At 40.1% G+C, this 23631-nt stretch overlaps 1 protein-coding gene and 1 long non-coding RNA gene across 2 annotated transcripts in view; one reads left to right on the top strand and one right to left on the bottom strand.

Annotated features, from left to right (window-relative positions):
* The window catches only part of MTUS2 (microtubule associated scaffold protein 2), a 354305-nt gene that overhangs the window by 12925 nt on the left and 317749 nt on the right, over window positions 1–23631 (top strand). Inside the window, exon 2 of the mRNA XM_063429511.1 lies at window positions 12618–12858. Within this exon, the coding sequence (XP_063285581.1) occupies window positions 12618–12858 (241 nt within the window). The remainder of the gene's footprint in view (window positions 1–12617; window positions 12859–23631) is intronic.
* The window catches only part of LOC134571325 (uncharacterized), a 172581-nt gene continuing 152722 nt past the window's right edge, over window positions 3773–23631 (bottom strand). The window contains exon 3 of the long non-coding RNA XR_010085197.1: window positions 3773–3811. This is a non-coding gene — a long non-coding RNA (uncharacterized LOC134571325). The remainder of the gene's footprint in view (window positions 3812–23631) is intronic.

The following is a 23631-nucleotide window of genomic DNA, read 5'->3' as shown; positions in this document are numbered from 1 at the left end:
AAGCTAAAGTGGTATTGGTATCTATAGTGTTCCTTTAAAGGAATACTCCAAACTCCTAAAGTACTTCAGCTTGCTTGAGTGATTTAGGGGTTAATAGAGTGCCCCCTCTTTCTCGTTTTATAAAATAGTCAATTGCAAGAGAAATCAGCACTTTTATGGAGTGCCTGGGTTGGTAGCGCCCTCCTAACTCTTCTAAATTGCTTTGTGCTACAGCACAGAATGGATGGTATTGCTTTTCATAGACACTAAAAACAAATATAGGTTTTATTGGTTTAAAGCTGAAGTGTATTGCCTTTGCCTGTTGAATTATTTTAGTGCAGTACCCGTGCCTCCCCTAATAGCCAGAAATGGAAACTTTTGTTTCATTCCACGTTAGGAGAGATGTGACTAAAAGGCAAAACACGAATTAAAAGTTACTTCTAAACCTGTTGAATGCAATGCGTATTACTACAAATAATTTTATTAGGGAAGCATAAATTAATAATGTGGATTAAACCTACCAGATATAGACACTTACCACAAAGCAACACACTTACAAAGAATCTACAAATGGACAAGAACCTGCGACACGCCAACAGTGGGTTAACTTGGAAAAATACCTTTATGGACTCTCCACTAAGTACATACCCCTGGCTAAAACAAGACACCCAATATACACGACATACAAGCAATCACCCAACAATCCACACGACACTGAATATCTGGTATAAGCTGAGGGCAAAGACAACTATATCGCCTTTCCCATCCCCACTTTACCCCCTAACTCACAACCCATACTTCCACCAAGGCGCTTCAGGGAAAGTATACGGCATGCAATATGCAGGTCCATACTTGGAACTGAGAGACGTAACTAAAAAGGCAAAAAAACAAATCTACAGGACCTCACCTCATCAGACACCCACACAGGGATCCGACTTTTATACCACAACCAAATGATACACTTCATCAAAACCCAGACACTGATTCCGAAGGGAGACAGGCCCCTAACCGAATTTGGGAGTCTTTGCACTTCGCATCCGCTCAAGAAAAAACCCTCTCCAAAATACATTCTATAATCAGGGGAACGCAACCGCAAACCCCCCCGCGATATACAATAAAGTGGGCAGACGAACTGAATGTCATTTACACTCCACAACAGTGGCGCACCATTTTCATAAATGCCCATAAAACCTCCAACTCAGTGTATGCACAGGAATGCAACTTTAAACGTTTAGCTCGCTGGCATATTACACCTGAAAAAATACACAAATTTTACAACACGTCGCCAGACATATGCTGGAGATGCAACCATACAAACAGTGGTGTATCCTGGTTTTGTGCTGCCCCAGGCAGGACAAAACTCAGGCACCCCCTTTCCCCCCCCCCCGCGCCACCCCCACCCAACCTTTCCCCCCGCCCCGCATTCTAAATACACACGCACACATTCACTGACTAGCTAACAGAAACACACACTCGCTAACAGAAACACACACACACTAACAGACACACTCACACTCAGTAACAGACAAACACACTCACTAACATACACACACTAACAGACACACACTCACTAGCAGACACAAACTAGCAGACACACACACTCACTAACATACACACACACAGGCAAACACACACACTAACAGACACACACTAACAGACACACACAGTCAGACAGACAAACACACACTAACAGACACACACACTAACAGACACACACACTAACAGACACAGACACACACACTAACAGACACAGACACACTAACAGACACACACACACTAACAGACACAGACAGAAACACTAACAGACACACATTAACAGACACACACTCACTAACAGACACATACTAACAGACACACACACTAACAGACACACACACACTAACAGACACAGACACACACTAACAGACACAGACACTAACAGACACAGACACAGACACTAACAGACACACACACTAACAGACACACACACACTAACAGACACACACTGACAGACACAGACACTAACAGACACAAACACTAACAGACACAGACACACACTCACCCACCCACATTAACACATTTTTAAAAAATTATTTTGAACACATTTTTTTTTATTTATTTTGAACACATTTTTTTTTTTAAATTTCTTTTTAACACATTTTTCTTTTTATTTAACACCCCCCCCCCCCAGCCTCCTTACCTTTGGGAATGCTGGGGGGAGGGGGTGTCTCTTCCTCCCTGGTGGTCCAGTGGCTGCTGGGCGATCGGGCGGCACTGCCTGGCGGGCGGCTGGCGAGAGAGCACTTCCCCTGAGCTTTCTGCTCAGCTCCCTCGCGCGCCTCAGAGTGAGGCTGGGAGCCGGAATATGGCGTCATATTCCAGCTCCGCCTCCCAGCCTCACTCTGCGGCTGGCGAGGGAGCTGAGCAGACAGCTCAGGGGAAGTGCTCCCTCGCCGGCCGCCCACCAGCGCCGCCCGACCGCCCAGCAGCCCGCCGGCATGTCAGTTAGCCGCAAGGCTAACAAGACATTTGCCTTGGGCATTTGGGGGCGGCTTTTTTTGCCGCCCCCTGGAAAATGCCGCCCAAGGCAAATGCCTTGTTTGCCTCGCGGCTAATACGCCCCTGCATACAAAACCTCACCACCCACACATCTGGTGGCAATGCCTGAAGATTTCCAAATACTGGAACAGGATACATACTATTACGCAATCGATTCTCCACAAAACCCTCCCCTGCGCACCCGACCACTCCATCTTTCTCCTACCCCCACAGGGGCTCACGAAGTCCGAGTTAGCCTTATTTAATCACATGGCCATGGCAGCCTCCCAGCTGATACCCAAATACTGGAAACAACCTAAAGCACCCCCAATTAGAGAATGGATATCGAGAGTAGAAAACATTAAACTAATGGAAGAAATTACACTCGCAAAACAAGGGAAGTATAGGAAATTTGAGTCGATCTGGTAGCCATGGATTGACTTCACGAACCATAAGCCCCACTCAAACTCACGACCCATAGCACCCTGACTTCCAATCCACAGCGGGAACACAGATTACACCCAGGAGAGGGATAGAACGAGTTAGAGACGAGCATGCTGACAGAATAAATTAACAGATCCCGAAAGATTGAAACGGATTATACACCGTTCCCAACTTCGACCGTCACCACCGAATACCCATACACCTGAGTCTTGGTTCTCCAAACAGTTACTGCATCTAACCTTCTTGTTCAAGACAACTTACCTCACCTATGGTGTAACGTCTTACCAATTGCTGTTACAAATGAAACATTGTTACTACTTATAAACAAATATATAAAACTATAAAAAAAACAAAAAAACTGTAAGTAGACCACTGTAAGTAACAATTTCGCACACCACTAAGGATATTATGTTAATTTATCTGCAAGGCGCTACTTTCTCATTTCATGATGTACCAACGCAACTGTTAAATTGTACTGTACTTTTAGTGACTGCAAAGTACTAATGTTGTAATTCTCGCATTTCCAATGCTGTGAACACGCTTGAAAAATGAATAAAAAACTGAAATGTAAAAAAAAAAAAAAAATTATTAATGTGTTAGAAATTGTCATTATTAATGATTCACTCAGAAACAGTAAATATCCTACTTAAAGTGACACTACGAACAACTAAAGAACTTTAGCTTGCTTTATTTGTGAAGTGGGCTTTTTTCATTTTACAAAAAGTGTAGATTTCAATAGAAATTGGCACTTTTATAAATTAAAATTATTACATTCCCCCCCTGGCTGTCAATCAGACAATCAGTTCTATTACTTCCTGGTTTAGTTAGCTCAGTGGAACTAAACTCAAGAGGCATCAATTGCTCAGAGCACCTGCCTTGCAAAGGCATCTGTGATTGGACAGCCAGAGAAAATCTGGTCTGGGGAAGAAAGGGAGGGCTTGCTAAGGCTTTAAACAAGAGATTCACAGCCTTTGCAAGCTGTTTTTAGATATACCCCAATGATAAAATGTATAATTAAATGCATGCATATTTTAATTGGGAGTATATGTACTAAACCTTGATTTTTATGTTTTTTTTTTTTTTTTGCTTGGGAAGTGGAGTGTTCTTTAAGCTTCTAGAAAAGAGAAGGATTTAGATGTAAAAGAGGAACTACCCAATGCAAAATATAAATACTTTGGTGGTATGCTGATGATGTAGAATTATCAAAAACCTTTATTGATCCTGTATTGAATTTTTGTACTAACTCCATTTTAACTACATTACATGACAGATTTTTCTAACAGCATTTAGAATATTGAATAGAGAATGTATTTTCTAGAAGGACATGACTAACACCGGAATTATCAAGTTCCTGTAATATGAAACAAAGTATACTATAGCTAGTCCAGGAGAAACCGCTCGTATGAAATGTTCTTTCATAAAAAAGACCCTGAACCTGACCCAGAGTCTGACATCACTAACTACCCAAAATGACGCCTAAGCCCCCCTTCCCACCGAGTAAACCTCATGCTGAGTAAGATGGCGCTTGAGCCATCTGTCCACACCCGTGTCCAGAATGACGCCACCTCCCGGTGGGAGGACACCTAGCCAGCCACTTAGTACTTGAGCCAATTAATAATATTGATGGGTGGACATTGACATAACCACTTAACACCTAATCCAATTAATGATGTTTATTTGTTGTTATCTGATATTCAATGATGATGCAATTTCGCCCTTATAAGGGTCTGCGAGCCCGCTTTTTAACCAGATGCCATTAAATTTTCTCGAAGTGCTTTTAACCTGAACTCCGTGTGTCAGTGTGAATTTACTTCTGCGTATACGCAATTTAATCATCTCAGATTTGGACAGGAACAGATAGACATTCAAACATATTTGTTTATTTTTAAAATAATCTATATCACTGATATGTGTCCTATAGCAAAACATGGTTAAAAACAGGTTATGTAACATCTCCAACATGTAAAGAAAGACGCCATCATGTGGGTAGGCGTGGAACTTTCTGACTTGTTGATAGCTTTTTCCATAACTTGCAGTGCTATTCAGTAAAGTGAGAATTGAAGGTAACTTCAAAGTGACTATTCAATTCAAGGGCAGAATAGCCAAACTAGTAGTAGTTTTCAGTTCTGCTAATTTGACCTTGAAATTGAAATTCACTTTAAATTAATTTAGAATTCTCACTTGAATATCCCTGTGTGTCATTTTTAACAAGAGGGAAAATATTGCAGATAAAATATAAGAACACATCAAGAACACCAACACTTTGATTATATGGTGGTTCTACAATACAGTAGACCAAAGAAGAAGATGAATTTGGAGCAGATTAAAATATAAGATCAGCATTTAGCCTGTTCTTCTTCCCCTTTTAAAATTAGTGTAGGACTCGCCCATTTTGGTAATAATTAGGAAAGGGATTTTCTACTTCAAATATGACCGTATATTTTAATTAATTTATCAGATAGCCCATTATAAAATATAGTGCCAATGGTTGTTTCACGATGTTTCTGATGTTTCCTTACTGAGGCCTGTTTCTCTGGCACCTTAGATAACTTAGATTACTTAGATTAGATAACTTGATCTCCTATTTATATTGTTTATATTCTCCTTTTGTATCAAAATGCAGAGTTCAATAAAACTACAAAAAATATAGTATCAACAATGAAAAAAAGGCAAAAAGTTACCTGCAAAGTATCCCTTGGTGTGCCACCCACTTCAGGATGAGAGGCACCAATCAGGAGCCTTTCACTCTAGACTATTAGGACTGATCTTTTTCCATAATCCATCGCCCAGTAGGAGATTTTGAATAAGTAACATGTCACTTTGTCCCGAAAGAGCAGTTACATTCATCTCATAAGATGTTTGGAACTGTACAGTTAACTGATGAGGGCCATATCGCAGTTGCTGTTAGTTTCTATACAGCCTAGTTCATTGTTCAGTAAGCCAGGCTTTATTTTAGAACCCTGGATTGTGCATCGAAGGAGGAGTCAGAACCTGCCTATTGTGTATGCGCTGTGTGCATGCTGCACATACAATTGGCACAGAATAGACACTGGCAAATCTTAAAAATTCCTGCCTCTGCAGCGCTTTCGCATTGCTGTACCTTAGTCAAACTGTTAAATCTCACTCATCGCTCGGTATGGTCAAAACAGTACTGTTCACTCAGTCTGACCTTGTTTGGCTCCTCCCCCGCAATGCCTCCTTGGCTGAGATCGTCAGACTTTACAACCTTAGCCAATCCAGTGTTTTCCTATGGGAAAGCATTGGATTGGCTGAGATCGTCAAGGAGGCGGATTGATGGCAGGGCCAGCTGAATAAATGTATGTAAACTATTTATTTAAGGGGGGCTGGGAGCCTAAACAGTATTAATAACACTACAGGGTCAGTTTGTATTCCTGACCCTATAGTGTCCCTTTAAGTTATCTAGCTGAGTAATTTAGTTTACACATAAATGACTTTTAGTGATGTTTACAGGTTAGACGTGCACTTGGAATCCATTGCCTTTTCAACACATTTTCTTAGTAACCAATAACATGGAGTAAATACTATTTTCTCTAGTTTCCATATTCTCCATGTCAACATGATCCAAAATGCTCCTGACAAATAATGATCTAGATTTATTAGGAAATTGAGAACATGAATGGGAATCAGACATAATTGTAATAGACACTGATTAAGTTGAAGAAGCACTCAAGGCAATTCATATGTTCTCTTTCTTCTAACACACATCCAGACATGCTTTGATGTATTGTACATAGAGTTTGTTACGCACAGCAGTGTCAACGCACTGAATCTAAAGTTGCCTCATAAATGCTGTTAGCAAAACAGTGATTTAAACAATCTCACACAGAAATCTCATGTATTCTGGAAAATTTATGTTAACGTGTCCTTGGCATTTATATATGTTATGGTATTAACACGTCGCCAGCAGTTTACTAATAAATAAATAAATATGTGGATATGTACGTGTGTGTTTGTGTTTTCCAAGTCCTATGCTTAGTAAACAGATGACAGTGATCAGAGTGTTTTTATTTACAGTACATTTACGTAACCATCTCCACTTAAAATTTACTGTAATGTTTGTTAATTTATGCTGGACATTGCTAAAACTCCAACATATAACACCTCTTACATGAGTGATAATTTTACGGCATTTTCTAAATGTTTTGAAAGACCAGTAGTTTAAATGTGTAATAGGAATTTGTAATAGAAATAAAAAGTATGTTTAAATGTAGATAAATCCAGATCGTCTATGGAACTGTGTGGAATAGACAAGTGGAAAGCAAATGTTAGACTAAATTAGCCAAACTTGCAATGCAATTTTCCTGCTCAACTATTGTGGCTTAAATTTGTATTTTATTGTTAAAAGTGCAGTACTTTGAAAAAAAATTAATGGTTTAAAATGAACCAAACTCACATTTATTCCAGGGCTTGGAATGACTCCTCACTGCAGTTCCAATTCACCTTCTTATGAGAGATGACTTATGTCCAATCAAAGGCTTCACATAGAAGCATGGGTCACACCAAGAATGCTTTTCATAAAGAAACATCGAAACCAATGCCTCTCTATGGGAAGCACTCACTTTTACTTTGAACTATAAATCAAAGTGAGTGAGCAATAAATCCTTCTTGCTGTCTGCTTCACAGCCGAGAATTTCTGAAAGTTCCTATATTTCTTAAAATCTGCAATTAAAAAAAAAATAAAATTAGCTTCCAGGGCCATGCAGGTAATACGTGAAGTGCTTCAGAAAACTGAAGGGCTTTCGGAGATTGGACTGTCCCTTTATTCTATAAGCATTTCTGCTCAAGGTATATAAATGAGAATAAAATAAAAAATATAAAAATGTACGAGTGATACCTTTATTGGCTAAAAAAAAGACGGATATTTTTGTAAGTGTTCAGGATTTCAAGGCTGCATTTTATCAGGCATGTTGGGTGACGCTCTGACATATTTTTATTTATACGTATTTACGATGGGGAAAATAAATCCAAACTCACAAATAACAGTTTGTTTGGAACAGTTTGTTTGTGATGATCAAAATGTTTAAAATTATTGCAAATTTGATTCCACAAAGTTTCCTTTGGTCAGTGTCGATATCTCCAGATCTTAAAGGTATATTATTATTATTATTATTATTTTATCATTTATATAGCGCCAGCAAATTCTGTAGATAGAATATGTTAGTTTATTGAATGAATACACCTATGAATTATGTTAAATGAAAAATGTTAAATAGGCAGTCCGAGGCTTCAACTTTGAAAAATCTGAGTGAAGAGTGAAGACAGAGTGAAAGCTAAACCGCTTTGGAGCTAAACAGTTTGTGAATGGCTTAACCCCTAAAAGTAAGCAGGCACCAGGGATGTGTGACTTCCAATGAAGTTGTTATGGTGTTGGAGGTTCCCTTTAGTTTGATTTATTTCACTATATTTTACATGCTGCATTAACAGAATAAGCCCTACTTTATCCACTCTTTCATAATACTCAGAATTTGAACATTTCAATAACAGCACACCGGATCTCCAGGAAAGGTTAGCCCGAATCAAACATTCTCTTTTTCTTTACCCTTAGAGATTTTAGAGAGAACGAGAGAAAGTGTGAAAGTGTTAGTAGAATTCTGGAGTAGAACTGACTAAAATGCCCCATTTTTTTACCATTACACATATATCCACGGGAAAACAGAAAAGCTTAAATTATCACATCAGTGCATACATGGTTAAGCACAATGAAACTTTCTACATGTATTAAATTACATTGCTAAGTGCATGAGCCATCTATCACTTTGTGCATGTGAAGTTGCATTATGCATATGCTGTCAGTCTCTAAGGGGTTGTAAAGGTGCCATAATTGTTATCTCACTGGTTTTCCATCCACACTATCTAGTCAGACAGAAGATATACTTTAATACAACCTTCGGCACTCCAGATGTGGACTAAATCTCCCCCAACGCTTTGCCTGCATTACTGTATTGTACAATGAACCTTGTTGTCATATTGTTAAAGGAACACTAATGGGCCAGGAACACACACATGAATTCCTGACCCTATAGTGTTAGAAACACTGTCTAGCACCCAAAATATAGTAAAATCTTACCTTTATTCCAGTCTGCTGCGGTTGGCTCTGCCCCGAATTTGCTTCCTTGACTGACATCATCAGAAGTTGTGATCTGATCCAATCACAATGCTTTCCCATAGTAAATCCCATGGTCAATCAGCATCTCCTCAAAGAGATACATTGAATCAATGCATCTCTATGAGGAAAGTTCAGTGTCTCCATGCAGAAGGTGGATACACTGAATGTCAGTGCTGCACCCTTCTGAGGAGTGGTATCCCTAGGCTGTAATGTAAACACGGCATTTTCTCTGAAAATACAGAGTTTACAGCAAAAAGCCTGAAGTGGCTGATTATACTCACCAGAACAAATGCTGTAGTTGTTCTGGTGACTATAGTGTCCCTGTAGGTTTTTTTGCAGTAAACACTGTCTTTTCCGGCAGTGTTTTCATTACAGCCTAGAGACACCTCCACTGGCAACTCCTCAGATAGCCACTAGAGGTGCTTCCTGGGTCAGTGCTGCACTGTGTGCAGCATTGACATTTTGCGTCTTCAAGCTCTGCATGTGAAGGGACACTATATTCAGCAGAACAACTACAGCTTAATGTAGTTGTTCTGGTGAGTATAGATAGTCCCTGCAGGTATTTCAGAGAAAAGGCAGTGTTTACATTACAGCCTAGGGACACCTCCAGTGGCCATTCCTCAGATGGCCACTAGAGTTGCTTCCTGGGTCAGTGCTGCATTGTCTCCAAGCTCTGCATGGAGACACTGAACGTTCCCTAAAGAGATGCATTGATTCAATGCATCTCTATGAGGAGATGCTGGTTGGCCAAAGCAGCATTTGGTTCCACCCCTGTCCCGCCTCCTCGGCTAAGATCACCAGAATTGACTATCTCAGTCAGTCTTATTCTTTTCTATCGGTAAGCATTGTGATTGGCTGAGAGCATTAATTCTGATGATGTCAGCCAAAGAGGCAGATTGTGGTTGGGGCCAGACGCGAGGAGCTGCTCCAAACCCAAGGTAAGGGGGACTGGCCACCTAAATGATGGTTTTAGAATTATAATGTCATAAATACACATTTGTGTTCCTGACATGATAGTGACCCTTTAAAGAAGTGTCAGGGTCACACAATAAAAGCTATATCTCTGTGGTGCTTTGTGACGTTTATGGCCAATAGATTTGAAACACACACGTGAAAGTAATAACATTATTGTAGGTGTTAGCTACAAAGTTTTATTCAGCTGAAGACAAACTAGGCATTTGCCGTGGGCAGCACTAACCAGGGGGCGGCAAAAATGCCTCCCCCCCCCAAACGCCCATTCGGATGTTCCGGTGCTCCCCTGTCATGGGGGGGGGGGGGGTCCAAGAGCTGGCCTGCTGGTCACCTTATGGCGGTGAGGGAGCTGTAATCTCCCTGCTCTGCTCCCTCGCACGCCATTTGCTGATGCCGGGAGCCGGAATATGACTTCATTCCGACTCCCGGCATCAGTAGACGGACCACTAGACGCGAGATGTAAACATTGCCATATCTACTAAACTGCAATATTTTAGATTGCAGGGTTAAAACTAAAGGGCCACTCTAACCAAACCATTTCATTGAGGTGAAGCGGTTTGGGTGCCTTTATTGATCCTTTAAACATTTTTATAATTAATATGTACATTGTATTTATATTTTCATACAAACATGTTTAGTCCATTATTTTATAATTAGGTTCATTCATTCTTTCCAGCATTAATTAGGTTTGCATGAGTCAACACATTATTACCCTTCTAGAAAATTGAAGAATACATGAAAAATAATCTCAGCTTTTCTCTAGCCTTGGGTAAAACCAAACCAAACTAATTTGTACTGCCTCAAAATGCAAACAGCTTAAGCCATTGTTTTCCACATGCCTTCTGGCATGCAAAAACTGCTTATTTTTACATAAAAAAAATAATTGTAGAATCATGTGTTTGCCTTTTTAACTACTATTAGAGTTATACATTGTCAGACATTTTAAGCAAACATATATTTAAATAAACAGGGTTACATAGAAACATAGAATGTGACGGCAGATAAGAACCATTCGGCCCATCTAGTCTGCCCAATTTTTTAAATACTTTCATTAGTCCCTGGCCTTATCTTATAGTTAGGATAGGCTTATGCCTATCCCATGCATGCTTAAAGGACCACTCCACACCCCAAAAGCACTTCTGCTTGCTGAAATGCTTTATAGGTCAGGAGTACCCTTATTTAACCCCAGTCTATAAAAGTGCTGATTTCTATGAGTAATCAGCACTTTTATAAATTAACTGGGGATCTCCCCCCTGGCTGTCGGTCAGTCAGGGAGGATTCCTTCCTACTTCCGTTGATTCCCCTGAGCTAACGGAAGTGGCAAGCATGCTCAATGAGAAGCCTCTGATTTGTTATTTCCCTGTGAAGAGACTGAAAGTCTCTTCCTGGAAAAAAGGGGAAGGACTTACAAAGGCTGCAGTCATAAAAACTGCAGCTTTTGTACTCTGTTTTAGGCGATACTCCCATTGAATACAAGCATACAAAAATACATATATGTATACATTGGGGTATATCTATTAAACTGTGAGGGTTTTTGGGGGGTGGGTTAGAAGAGTGGAATGGTTCTTTAAACTCCTTTACTGTGTTAACCTCTACCACTTCAGCTGGAAGGCTATTCCATGCATCCACTACCCTCTCAGTAAAGTAATACTTCCTGATATTATTTTTAAACCTTTGTCCCTCTAATTTAAGACTATGTCCTCTTGTTGTGGTAGTTTTTCTTCTTTTAAATATAGTCTCCTCCTTTACTGTGTTGATTCCCTTTATGTATTTAAATGTTTCTATCATATCCCCCCTGTCTCATCTTTCCTCCAAGCTATACGTGTTAAGATCCTTTAACCTTTCCTGGTAAGTTTTATCCTGCAATCCATGATATAAAGTGAGAATTGTTGGGAATTTCAAATCTAAAACCAAAGTAGCCAAACTGGAAGAATAGCCGACTTTTTTTTTTTCCAGTTTACATATTTCGCTTTAAGTTTAAAATTATCTTCAAATTCCCAACAATTCTAATTTTAGTGAAAAATCCTGTTACAGTTTATGGTAGGACGACACCCAGGACCTCCAAAACCCATAGTGACTTTATTGAGATTAAGTCATTGTGGTGCTGAAAATTGTCCCTTTGAAATAACGGACAGATCATATATGTCCATATTGAGCTGTGTGGGGGTAGTGTGTTGGTTAAGAGACGGAATCAGAACACAAGGACGCAGTGAATGAAAGACTTGTGGATATAAAGTTCTGAAAGTAGTACGTACTGTCAGTAAATATACAATGCTTGCAAATGCTTATCTTTTTTAAGTGAGTGTCAAAAAGAAACATATTACTCTATTTATTATTTATTAATTTGGTATCCAGTTTAAACAACCATATATATTAAAATACCCTTTTATTTTAATGATAAGTTTAATGAGGGTCCACACTGGAAACTGGTTCATGAGGCCAGGCACTTTGTCTGTGCCCTGGATCAATAGCTTTAAAAGACAAAGTGAACCTGCTTTTATTGCAGTAATTCTATCTGTCAGTTTAAATCACTGTTTCAAATAACACTGTTTGTTTTGTTTTTTTCGTTTTCGCACAGACAGGTGACAGATCAAGGAAAGATGACTTCTCCCCCTCTCCGTTTGCCCATTATGAAGTCCCTCCTAGCTTCTACAGATCCACCATGATCCTGAAACCGCAACTTGGTCTAGGTGCTGTTTCCAGATTGCCATCAGCTAAGAGCAGAATATTGATTGCAAGTCAACGTTCCTCAAGCAGCTCAATAACTCAGCAAGACCATCCGAGGGCGACTGGAAGTGTTAACAACACAGATATTTCAGGTATATTGCGAAGTCAATTTTCCGTTTCTAATCAATGTTCTTCTTTATGACTATATAATCATATCTCATATCTCTAGGTACCAATGGTACATTAGCATTTAAAAATAATCTCTTCAGCTTTGATTACCGCTATACACGAGCTCTTAACTACTTGAAACAGTTTTCACTGTAATAATAGGATAAGCCAGATTTTGCTTTCACAGCTGTTGTTAAAAGAAATATTGGTTTGAAATTAAGAGTGAATATATAGAAGTCTAAATGCTGACATTTTAAGCTATAGATGCAACATAAACAAGACTTTTTTTGAGAAGCTTTCTTCCTCATTTTAGATTCTCAAATCCCCTAGTTTTACTGTAATCCACCCATCCCTCTCCATTCTGGACACAGGGGTAGGTAACATTCGGCACCCCAGATGTTTAGGACTACATTCCGGGCATTTTCTAATTACAGCTGCCCACTGCAAAGGGGGCGGGGCCAGATAGGGGGTGCTGGTTGTGTGTGTGTGTGACGGTGCTGTGTGTGTGAGTGAGAGTACTGTGTGTGTTTGTGTGTGTGTGTGGGTGCTTTGTGTGTAAATGAGGATGCTGTTTGAGGGTGCTATGTGTGTGTGTGGTGTGTGTTTGGAGGGATTGTGTGCTGGGAAGGTAGTTTTTTTTAATAATATGTATTTTGGGGGGGGTATGTACTTTATTTTTTTAACAAACAGGCATTGTATCCTCCCTCCCTTCTTACCTTTAGCTTGGGAGGGGGGACAGTGCTGCCAACCCTGTTGGTCCTAGTGTTGAGTGAACTCTAGCCTGTGTGATTAGAGTTCACTCTCGTGGGACCCGGAGAGTTGCCATGGCAATGCTCCAGATCTCGTGAGAGGAACCTGGTGGAGCTCCAAGATAGAGCCCCCCGCGTCCTCTCCCCAGCCAGTGGCCGCATGAAATTGCCTGTGGGCTGGTTGAGGAGATCTTTCATATCCCCACCGGCCCATCATGGAACACATGATGGTTTATGCAAATTCTCATTGTACAAGTTACCATTTCATATCTAATCATTTGCTACCTGACCACAAATATTTTTTGACTCATGATATCTTATCATATATAAACAAGCCCCAATGCGCCCTTTATATTTCACATCATGTTCAAAGTATTCTTTCTCAGTACTTCAACTTTTTCATGGTCATTAAGACTGGGGTACATTCAGGATACTGATGAAGCCTTTTCAGTCATGCATTTTGCATTGTTCATGTAGTATCATTTTACTCCCTATTTTAAAAAGTCTAAATTCCTCAATGAAACCCATGTGATGTATAACAAATTAGTTGTTTACTATTCAAAATGGAATTTGAAACTAGAATTAGTACTTTAAGTGTTGCCTAACATTTGCAAGGGAGCAAAGTATATTATATTAAATTGTCAGGATCTCTAGGACCCCTCCAGGATGAAACTAAGACGCATTAAAAGCTCTATCCAGTTTTCGAGACACATTTCTTATGTGGTAGCTTGAAGTTCACTCTGTAATCCAGGTCCTGACCAGAGTTTATTTGGAAATGTCTTTTGGGGTTCATTTACTGAGGAAAGCCACAACGAGGACAATGTGGACGTATTTTAGAAGATATTTATATTAAAATTCTCAGTTCTAATTCAGGGCTGGGTTGTTATCTAAACATGGTGGATAAATAACGCTCACCTTTTTCACTAAAACCTACCTTTCTAATCCACACTTGGCACAACCTGTACAACAATTAACAACTAAAAAGAAACTTTCCACCACTCCATAGTTGATGTTCCCCCTAACTCTGTTTTCTGTTCATTCCCCACACCTCTGCATGCCCCAATGTGCAGCCCCTACCTGCCCCAGATATCACCTTTTGCCCGACCACAGCTAATAAATGAAATATAGATCACACCCCCTTATTGCCTGTACAGTTCCATTATCCAATTGCATACCCATTGGGAGTCCCTAAGTGCAATTACCCCGTCAGTCTGCGGGCAGTAGTTCTGCCGCTGGGTGTACATTAGACATGTGCAATTCGTTTCATTCCGAATGTACATTCGGATGAATTTCGTGAAATTCGGACATTCGGATGCTTACAAATGGCTGAAGTGCCGAAGTTTGGAAGTGCTGAACTGAACCGAACCGAAGTGCCGAAGTTCCGAAGTGCTACGGGTTTCTGAAAAGTGGCAAAACAAGAGAGAGGGAGGGAAAATTACGTGAATGTTGACAGGAATCTTGACCAATAAGCTAATTTCTGGCACTGGGAGCCCGATAGATGTCTAAGTGGTTGTGGTAGCAGTCTGTGAACTGAAAGCCCTATAGATGTGTAAGTGGTTGTGGTGGCAATCCCTGCACTGGGAGCCCTATAGATGTGTAAGTGGTTTTGGTGGCAGTCCAGGCACTGGGAGCCCTATAGATGTGTAAGTGGTTGTGGTGGCAGTCCGGGCTCCCGCCTCCCAGTGCCAGGACTTCCACCACAACCACTTACACATCTGTAGGGCTCCCAGTGCCAGGATTGCCACCCCAACCATTTACACATCTATAGGGCTCCCAGTGCCCGAACTGCCACCACAACCACTTACTAGACATGTGCAATTTATTTCATGCAATTCGGACATTCGGATGCATCGAAGTGACGAAGTTCCGAATTGCTAAAGTTCGGTAGTTCGGAAGTGCTGAACCGAACCGAATGACATTGGTCCGAATTGCCGAAGCAGACAAATATTTTTACGTATCTGAATTTCCGAATCGAACCGAACTGAATTTTTTGCCCATGCACATCCCTAGTGTATAGTTACAGTTATATCAGATACATTTGGTTTAATGTTTTGTATATTGTTCAATAATCATGGTGCCTTGCATTACATTATATCACGGATGTGTATTTAGTGGTCTGTTTATTGTGTATTGATTTATCTGCCTTTCCATTTGTAGTTCAAGTATTCCATTTTACAAAGGTGTAAAAGCAATGTTAGAACTATTATTTTCTACCTGTCAAATTTCAATTTTCTGCCAGAAAAGTTGTCCCTCAATAGGCACTGAGTTTAACTTCCTGGCAATATATAATACTTGCCTAATAAACCTGACAGCGAGAAGAGCCCCCTGGTGGAATAACAAGGCCACATTTCCATTAACCTAGGAGTGTGTATAGTTAATTTATGGTACCCTGTATAGAAACAAAACATTTCTATAAATCAAGTGCACTGTTTTTATCAACTGAAAACTTCCTTTAAAGTTTCTTGAGAGCTACATTTTAAAGTGGAATTGTCACTACTGAGATTTTTGCTCAAATCTGAATAGCGTACAAATTTGCCTGGGCTTGGCATGTAAATTACATTAAAGGGATACTTTGGACAGCAAGACAACTTGAATGCATTCAGTAGGTTTGCCCTCATTAATATGTTCTTGTATTTGTTTATGTCTGAGTGCGGTTAAGGACCATGATGTTGTGCTGAACACGGAAGTGCCACAGTAGTGAATATATTTTTAGGAAGTCTTTAATTCCTGTTTTTAACGATGAGGGATTGTTCACCAGCGGCTCTGTGTAAATTAGATTCAGTCAGTGGGGGGAAATTAAATAAGTATGGGAAAATGAGTAACATATTTTTGTTGCACTAACAGTTTACCTTAATTTATACTTTTTTGAGAACATGTCTTTTCGCTGTAAAGTACAAATAATAGATTAAAAAATAAATAGACTGAAAGAGTAGAACATATCAAATGGAAAAATGTTTTTTTCAAATTCAAAAAGCTTTTTACAAAATTGCAAATGTTATTTACCAACCTGGAGAACCATCTTAGAAACATGCAGCTTTATCTTCAGATAAACCATTCACGTACAAAGCATTCCATCAAAACTTATAACTTATAACTTAGCTAATATAGTTTTGGACTTTTAAAAAGTGTTGTGCTGATTTTTGGTAAAATCACTGCATTAAGAGTAATTCTGGAAAGCCTAAGATGAAAGTATGTTTCTTTAAAACGCATACAATTATACTTGGTCTATCTTCCCAAAACACAAAAGAGTATTAATTCCTTGTCTCCAAAGCACAATAAATAACCAGGTTCTTCTCTTCAAATCAAAAGACAGTGCTGAGACCTTCTCCTCAAAGTGCAAGAGAACAATAGGAACGTCTCCTCAAAGAGTAATAGGAACTGCTCCTCAAAGAGTCAGAGAGTAATAGGAACTGCTCCTCAAAGAGTCAGAGAGTAATAGGAACTGCTCCTCAAAGAGTCAGAGAGTAATAGGAACTGCTCCTCAAAGAGTCAGAGAGTAATAGGAACTGCTCCTCAAAGAGTCAGAGAGTAATAGGAACTGCTTCTCAAAGAGTCAGAGAGTAATAAGAACTCCTCAAAGAGTCAGAGAGCAATAGGAACTGCTTCTCAAAGAGTCAGAGAGTAATAGGAACTGCTCCTCAAAGAGTCAGAGAGTAATAGGAACTGCTCATCAAAGAGTCAGAGAGTAATAGGAACTGCTCCTCAAAGAGTCAGAGAGTAATAAGAACTCCTCAAAGAGTCAGAGAGTAATAGGAACTGCTCCTCAAAGAGTCAGAGAGTAATAAGAACTCCTCAAAGAGTCAGAGAGTAATAAGAACTCCTCAAAGAGTCAGAGAGTAATAGGAACTGCTCCTCAAAGAGTCAGAGAGTAATAGGAACTGCTCCTCAAAGAGTCAGAGAGTAATAAGAACTCCTCAAAGAGTAAGAGAGTAACAGGATCTTCTCCTGAAAGTGTGAGAGTACTAGGAACTTCACCTCAAAGTGCAAGAAAGGAATGTTTTGGCAAACTATTACCAAAACATTCCTCCCAAAACAAGGAACAGTATAATCTAATCATGAGCTATATAGTAATGTAGTAGAACTTTCTATGTAAAACAACTTTAGCAGTGCTAATGAATATTACAAAATACCCCAATGTAAGGCAATATAGTCATTCATCTGACCTCTGCCCACAAATATTGCCTGCCCTTCAGGGGCGTACCTAGGGCATTTGGCACCCGGGGCGGATCCTTCTTATGGCACCCCCCCCCTCCCCCTTAAAATGTAAAAAAACACCCACATGTTTTTACAATGAATGTAGCACTGAGCAGTGTTTGTGCATCTAAATGTAAGCATGGGTTTTTGTATGGAAAATGTGTGAGTGAATGTAGGGGTGTGTAGTGTTGGCGTTTGAATACAGGCATGCATTTGTGTGTAGTGTTGGCAGTATAGGGCAGTGGTGTGGTTATATCAAAAACATGGTGATGTTTTAAAGGTGTGTTTGTTTGTAGTGTTGTTTGAATGCATTGGATATGCTTGTGTGTAGTGTTGGCAAAATGCTAAGATGTATGCACATATACACATACACAAATATATACGCACAATCAGACAACACATTTGCATAGAATTCATACTAGCCACCCAGATTTCCTGTTCTGCGTTGGCTGACACCTCTCAACTTCGATCTTTGTTTAGCAGATAACTCCTATTTGATATCCCTATGTGAGATTGCCATATTTAGATCCAAAGAGCACCCTAATTTGGCATATTTAAATATGGAAATCTCACATAAGAGCATTAATTTAGGGAATTATCTACTAAACTGCTAAAAGATCAAAATTTAAAAGCCTTTTACTTCATTTTAATCTTTCAGTTGTTTAGTAGATAACTCCCGTATTTTTTATCCTTATGTGGGATTGACATATTTAAGGACACCAAATAATGGAGCTATCTACTAAACACATACACATTTATATACACACAGACTTGTACATCTGTGGTTGTGTGTGTATAGAAATACACACACAATCCCAGACATACAATCACAATAAACACACACTTAACGACAGAGATACACACAATCCCAGACACACACAAAAATCACATTCTTACACACATTTAGTAATTAAGATGTCCACCCAGCTTCCCTACCTTGCTCTTGGATAGAGCTTGGTTGCTTCATCTAAGTGTTGCTTCTAAGTGTGTGTGTGGTTGGAGATATTCTGGAGAGTGTTGCTTCTAAGTGTGTGTGTGGTTGGAGATATTCTGGAGAGTGTTGCTTCTAAGTGTGTGTGTGGTTGGAGATATTCTGGAGATAACCTGGAGGTAATCCGAGGTATTCAGGAGGATAAATAAAAAGTTAAGGTTTGTTTGATTTAAATTATTCACCTCATTGGAATGGCAGACTTAGTTCAGTGTAATAGTTGCTTTGCATTTGTTTCACGTTCCACTTTTTGGAGGTTTGGTTGTTGTCTAATCTGTAGACAGTTCTCTATTTTGCGGCAGGAGATTGTATTTTTGAAGTCTGAGATTTGTAAATTATCTGGTAAACAAACTCAGGCTGGAACTGCTGCAAAGCCACTGCCGCAGAGACATACTAGGAATGGCAGATGGATTACTGTAGGATCTGGTAGACTTGGAGTTGTGGATAAAAGGCATATTGCACAGTCTGTTGCTCTACATAATTCATTTTCTGCACTTTCAGAGTGTAGTGGTGTCGTGGAGAGAGGCACTGATGCTAGTGGTGTTGTGCAGAGAGGCACTGAGGCTAGTGGTGTTGTGCAGAGAGGCACTGAGGCTAGTGGTGTTGTGCAGAGAGGCACTGAGGCTAGTGGTGTTGTGCAGAGAGGCACTGAGGCTAGTGGTGTTGTGCAGAGAGGCACTGAGGCTAGTGGTGTTGTGCAGAGAGGCACTGAGGCTAGTGGTGTTGTGCAGAGAGGCACTGAGGCTAGTGGTGTTGTACAGAGAGGCACTGAGGCTAGTGGTGTTGTGCAGAGAGGCACTGAGGCTAGTGGTGTTGTGCAGAGAGGCACTGAGGCTAGTGGTGTTGTGCAGAGAGGCACTGAGGCTAGTGGTGTTGTGCAGAGAGGCACTGAGGCTAGTGGTGTTGTGCAGAGAGGCACTGAGGCTAGTGGTGTTGTGCAGAGAGGCACTGAGGCTAGTGGTGTTGTGCAGAGAGGCACTGGGGCTAGTGGTGTTGTGCAGAGAGGCATTGAGGCTAGTGGTGTTGTGCAGAGAGGCATTGAGGCTAGTGGTGTTGTGCAGAGAGGCACTGAGGCTAGTGGTGTTGTGCAGAGAGGCTTGAAGACTATGGTGAGGCCTAATAGAAAGCAGTTGTTGGTGGGGGATTCCATCATAAGAGGTGTGGAGATGGACAATGGTGGTCTTGTGAGGTGTCTTCCCGGAGCTACTGCTCACAGAGACAGGAGACGTATCTGTAATATTGTTAAGCAAGCAAAGCAGGAAGGGGAATTGGATGTAATTGTCCATTTAGGGACAAATGACTTGGCTTGCAATGAGGTTTCAGAGGTTAAGGAAGTTTTTAGTGTTTTTGCCAATGATATACGGCAGGTCGCTTCCACATTGTCATTCTCTGAAGTTCTGCCTGTGCATAACACTCAGAATGACAGGCGGATGCGTATTAGGGACTTTAACTTGTGGCTTGGTGAATGGTGTCGGGAGCAAGGATTTGGCTTTATTGCTCATGGTAGCTCTGTTTGGAATGGAAATAAACTGTACAAAAAAGATGGTTTGCATCTTTCTCAAAAGGGAACAAATGTTCTCAGTGAGCAGTTCAGAGGTTTTGCTGGGATGTATTTAAACTAGGAGGGGGGGGCAAAAGGGTGATAAAACATCAATCCAATTGTCCCCCAAAACAAGGACAGAAGGTGCCTGCAGCAAGTGTGTTAAAAAATGATAAGCTTAGAGTCATGTCTACAAATGCTCGCAGTTTAGGGAATAAGATCCATGAACTTGTGGCAATAATGGCAACTGATAGTGTAGATTTAGTCGCTGTTACTGAGACATGGTATAATGAGAAAAATGACTGGGACATAGCAATACCAGGGTACTCTTTATATAGAAAAGCCAGGGAAGGCAAGAAAGGGGGAGGGGTGGCCCTGTATGTAAAGAATAGCATAAAATCTAGCCTAATAAAGGTTAGTGAGGCGAACATAGAGTCAGTTTGGGTTACGTTAGAATTTGGTAATCACACAGTAACTCGTGTAGGTGTGATTTATAGGCCCCCAGGACAAATTGAAGAGTTAGATAATCTACTAGTTGAAGAAATAGCTAAAATGACAATGAAGGGGGAAGTTATCATCATGGGTGACTTTAATCTTCCTGATGTAAATTGGAAAACAAAAATAGCTGCTTGTGCCAGGAGCACACATATTCTAAACTCCCTACTGGGATTGTCTCTAAAACAAGTCGTTGAGGAGCCAACTCGTAAAGAGGCCATACTAGATTTAGTGTTAACAAATGGAGATTTGGTATCAGATATTACTGTAGGTGAAAGTTTAGGATCCAGTGATCATCAGTCAGTGTGGTTTAATATAAGAACAGTGACTGAGTCACACCACACAAAAACAAAAGTTTTAGACTTTAGAAAAATAGACTTTGACAAAATTAGAATATGTGTAAAGGAGTCATTATCAGACTGGAGCAATTTAAATGGAGTCCAAAAGAAATGGGATTATTTAAAAGTTGCACTACTGAAGGCAACAGAAAATTGCATTAGGCTTGTCAGTAAAAGCAAAAAATTCAAGAAACCACTGTGGTACTCCACAGATGTAGCCAAAATAGTAAAAAACAAAAAGTTAGCATTTAGTAATTATAAAAAACCCAGAGTGAGGAAGACAGAATGACCTATAAGATTAGGCAGAAAGAGGCTAAGCAAGTTATAAGAGCTTCCAAATCACACACAGAAGAGAAAATAGCACAGTCAGTAAAAAAGGGGGACAAAACCTTTTTTAGATACATAAATGAGAAAAGAAAAGTAAAACAAGGATTAGTTAGATTAAAAACAAAAGAAGGAAGGTATGTAGATGAGGATAAAGGTCTAGCTGACTGCCTCAATGAATATTTTTGTTCGGTATTTACAGATGAAAATGAAGGAAAGGGACCTCAGTTAAGAAAAAGGATAAATGAGTCATTTATTACACGTGAGTTTACAGAGGAAGAGGTTCTATTTCAACTGTCAAAAGTAAAGACAAATAAGTCAATGGGACCTGATGGAATACACCCAAAGCTATTAAAAGAGCTTAGTGGTGTACTAGCAAAACCATTAACAGATTTATTTAACCAATCATTGATAACAGGAGTAGTCCCAGAAGATTGGAAGTTAGCGAATGTTGTGCCCATTCACAAGAAAGGTAATAGGGAGGAGTCGGGCAACTATAGGCCAGTAAGCCTAACTTCAGTAGTGGGGAAAGTGATGGAAACCATGTTAAAGGATAGGATTGTTGAACATCTAAAAACACATGGATTTCAAGATCAGAGACAACATGGGTTTACTTCAGGGAGATCATGCCAAACTAATCTTATTGATTTTTTTGATTGGGTAACTAAAATTATAGATCAGGGTGGTGCAGTAGACATTGCTTACCTCGATTTCAGTAAGGCTTTTGACACTGTTGCACATAGAAGGCTTATCAACAAACTAGAATCTTTGAGTTTGGATTCCAATATTGTTGAATGGGTAAGGCAGTGGCTGAGTGACAGGCAACAGAGGGTTGTAGTCAATGGAGTATATTCGAAGCTTGGGCTTGTCACCAGTGGGGTACCTCAGGGATCTGTACTTGGACCCATTCTCTTTAATATTTTTATTAGTGATATTGCAGAAGGTCTTGATGGTAAGGTGTGTCTTTTTGCGGATGATACTAAGATATGTAACAGGGTTGATGTTCCAGGAGGGATAAGCCAAATGGAAAATGATTTAGGTAAACTAGAAAAATGGTCAGAGTTGTGGCAACTGACATTTAATGTGGATAAGTGCAAGATAATGCATCTTGGACGTAAAAACCCAAGGGCAGAGTACAGAATATTTGATAGAGTCCTAACCTCAACATCTGAGGAAAGGGATTTAGGGGTGATTATTTCTGATGACTTAAAGGTAGGCAGACAATGTAATAGAGCAGCAAGAAATGCTAGCAGAATGCTTGGTTGTATAGGGAGAGGTATTAGCAGTAGAAAGAGGGAAGTGCTCATGCCATTGTACAGAACACTGGTGAGACCTCACTTGGAGTACTGTACACAGTACTGGAGACCCTATCTTCAGAAGGATATTGATACCTTAGAGAGAGTTCAAAGAAGGGCTACTAAACTGGTTCATGGATTGCAGGATAAAACTTACCACGAAAGGTTAAAGGATCTTAACATGTATAGCATGGAGGAAAGACGAGACAGGGGGGATATGATAGAAACATTTAAATACATAAAGGGAATCAACACAGTAAAGGAGGAGACTATATTTAAAATAAGAAAAACTACCACAACAAGAGGACATAGTCTTAAATTAGAGGGACAAAGGTTTAAAAATAATATCAGGAAGTATTACTTTACTGAGAGGGTAGTGGATGCATGGAATAGCCTTCCAGCTGAAGTGGTAGAGGTTAAAACAGTAAAGGAGTTTAAGCATGCGTGGGATAGGCATAAGGCTATCCTAACTATAAGATAAGGCCAGGGACTAATGAAAGTATTTAGAAAACTGGGCAGACTAGATGGGCCGAATGGTTCTTATCTGCCGTCACATTCTATGTTTCTATGTTTCTATGTTTCCCCATGGTGATTAACGGTTGCTGCTGGGCGCTCTTCCTGCACAGCTCACTTGTGCTCCCAGTAGTGATGACGATGCCATCTTATCCCAGCTGCCGGTTCACTGCAGGGCGCGCACTAACCTCACTGCCTCCCAGAATATATCTGTCCTTGTCCCTTGTGTAAAAAAAAATGTGTTTGTGACAGCGTATGTATGTGCATTGTGTGTGACTGCATATGTAATTTGTGAATGTGAGCCTGTGTGTAATGTGTCTA

The sequence above is a fragment of the Pelobates fuscus genome, chromosome 1 (assembly GCF_036172605.1).
Source record: "Pelobates fuscus isolate aPelFus1 chromosome 1, aPelFus1.pri, whole genome shotgun sequence".
In the NCBI taxonomy this organism is placed as follows: domain Eukaryota; kingdom Metazoa; phylum Chordata; class Amphibia; order Anura; family Pelobatidae; genus Pelobates; species Pelobates fuscus.
The sequence above is the reverse complement of the archived record's forward strand: the minus strand, read 5'-3'. Positions and strand labels throughout refer to the sequence as shown.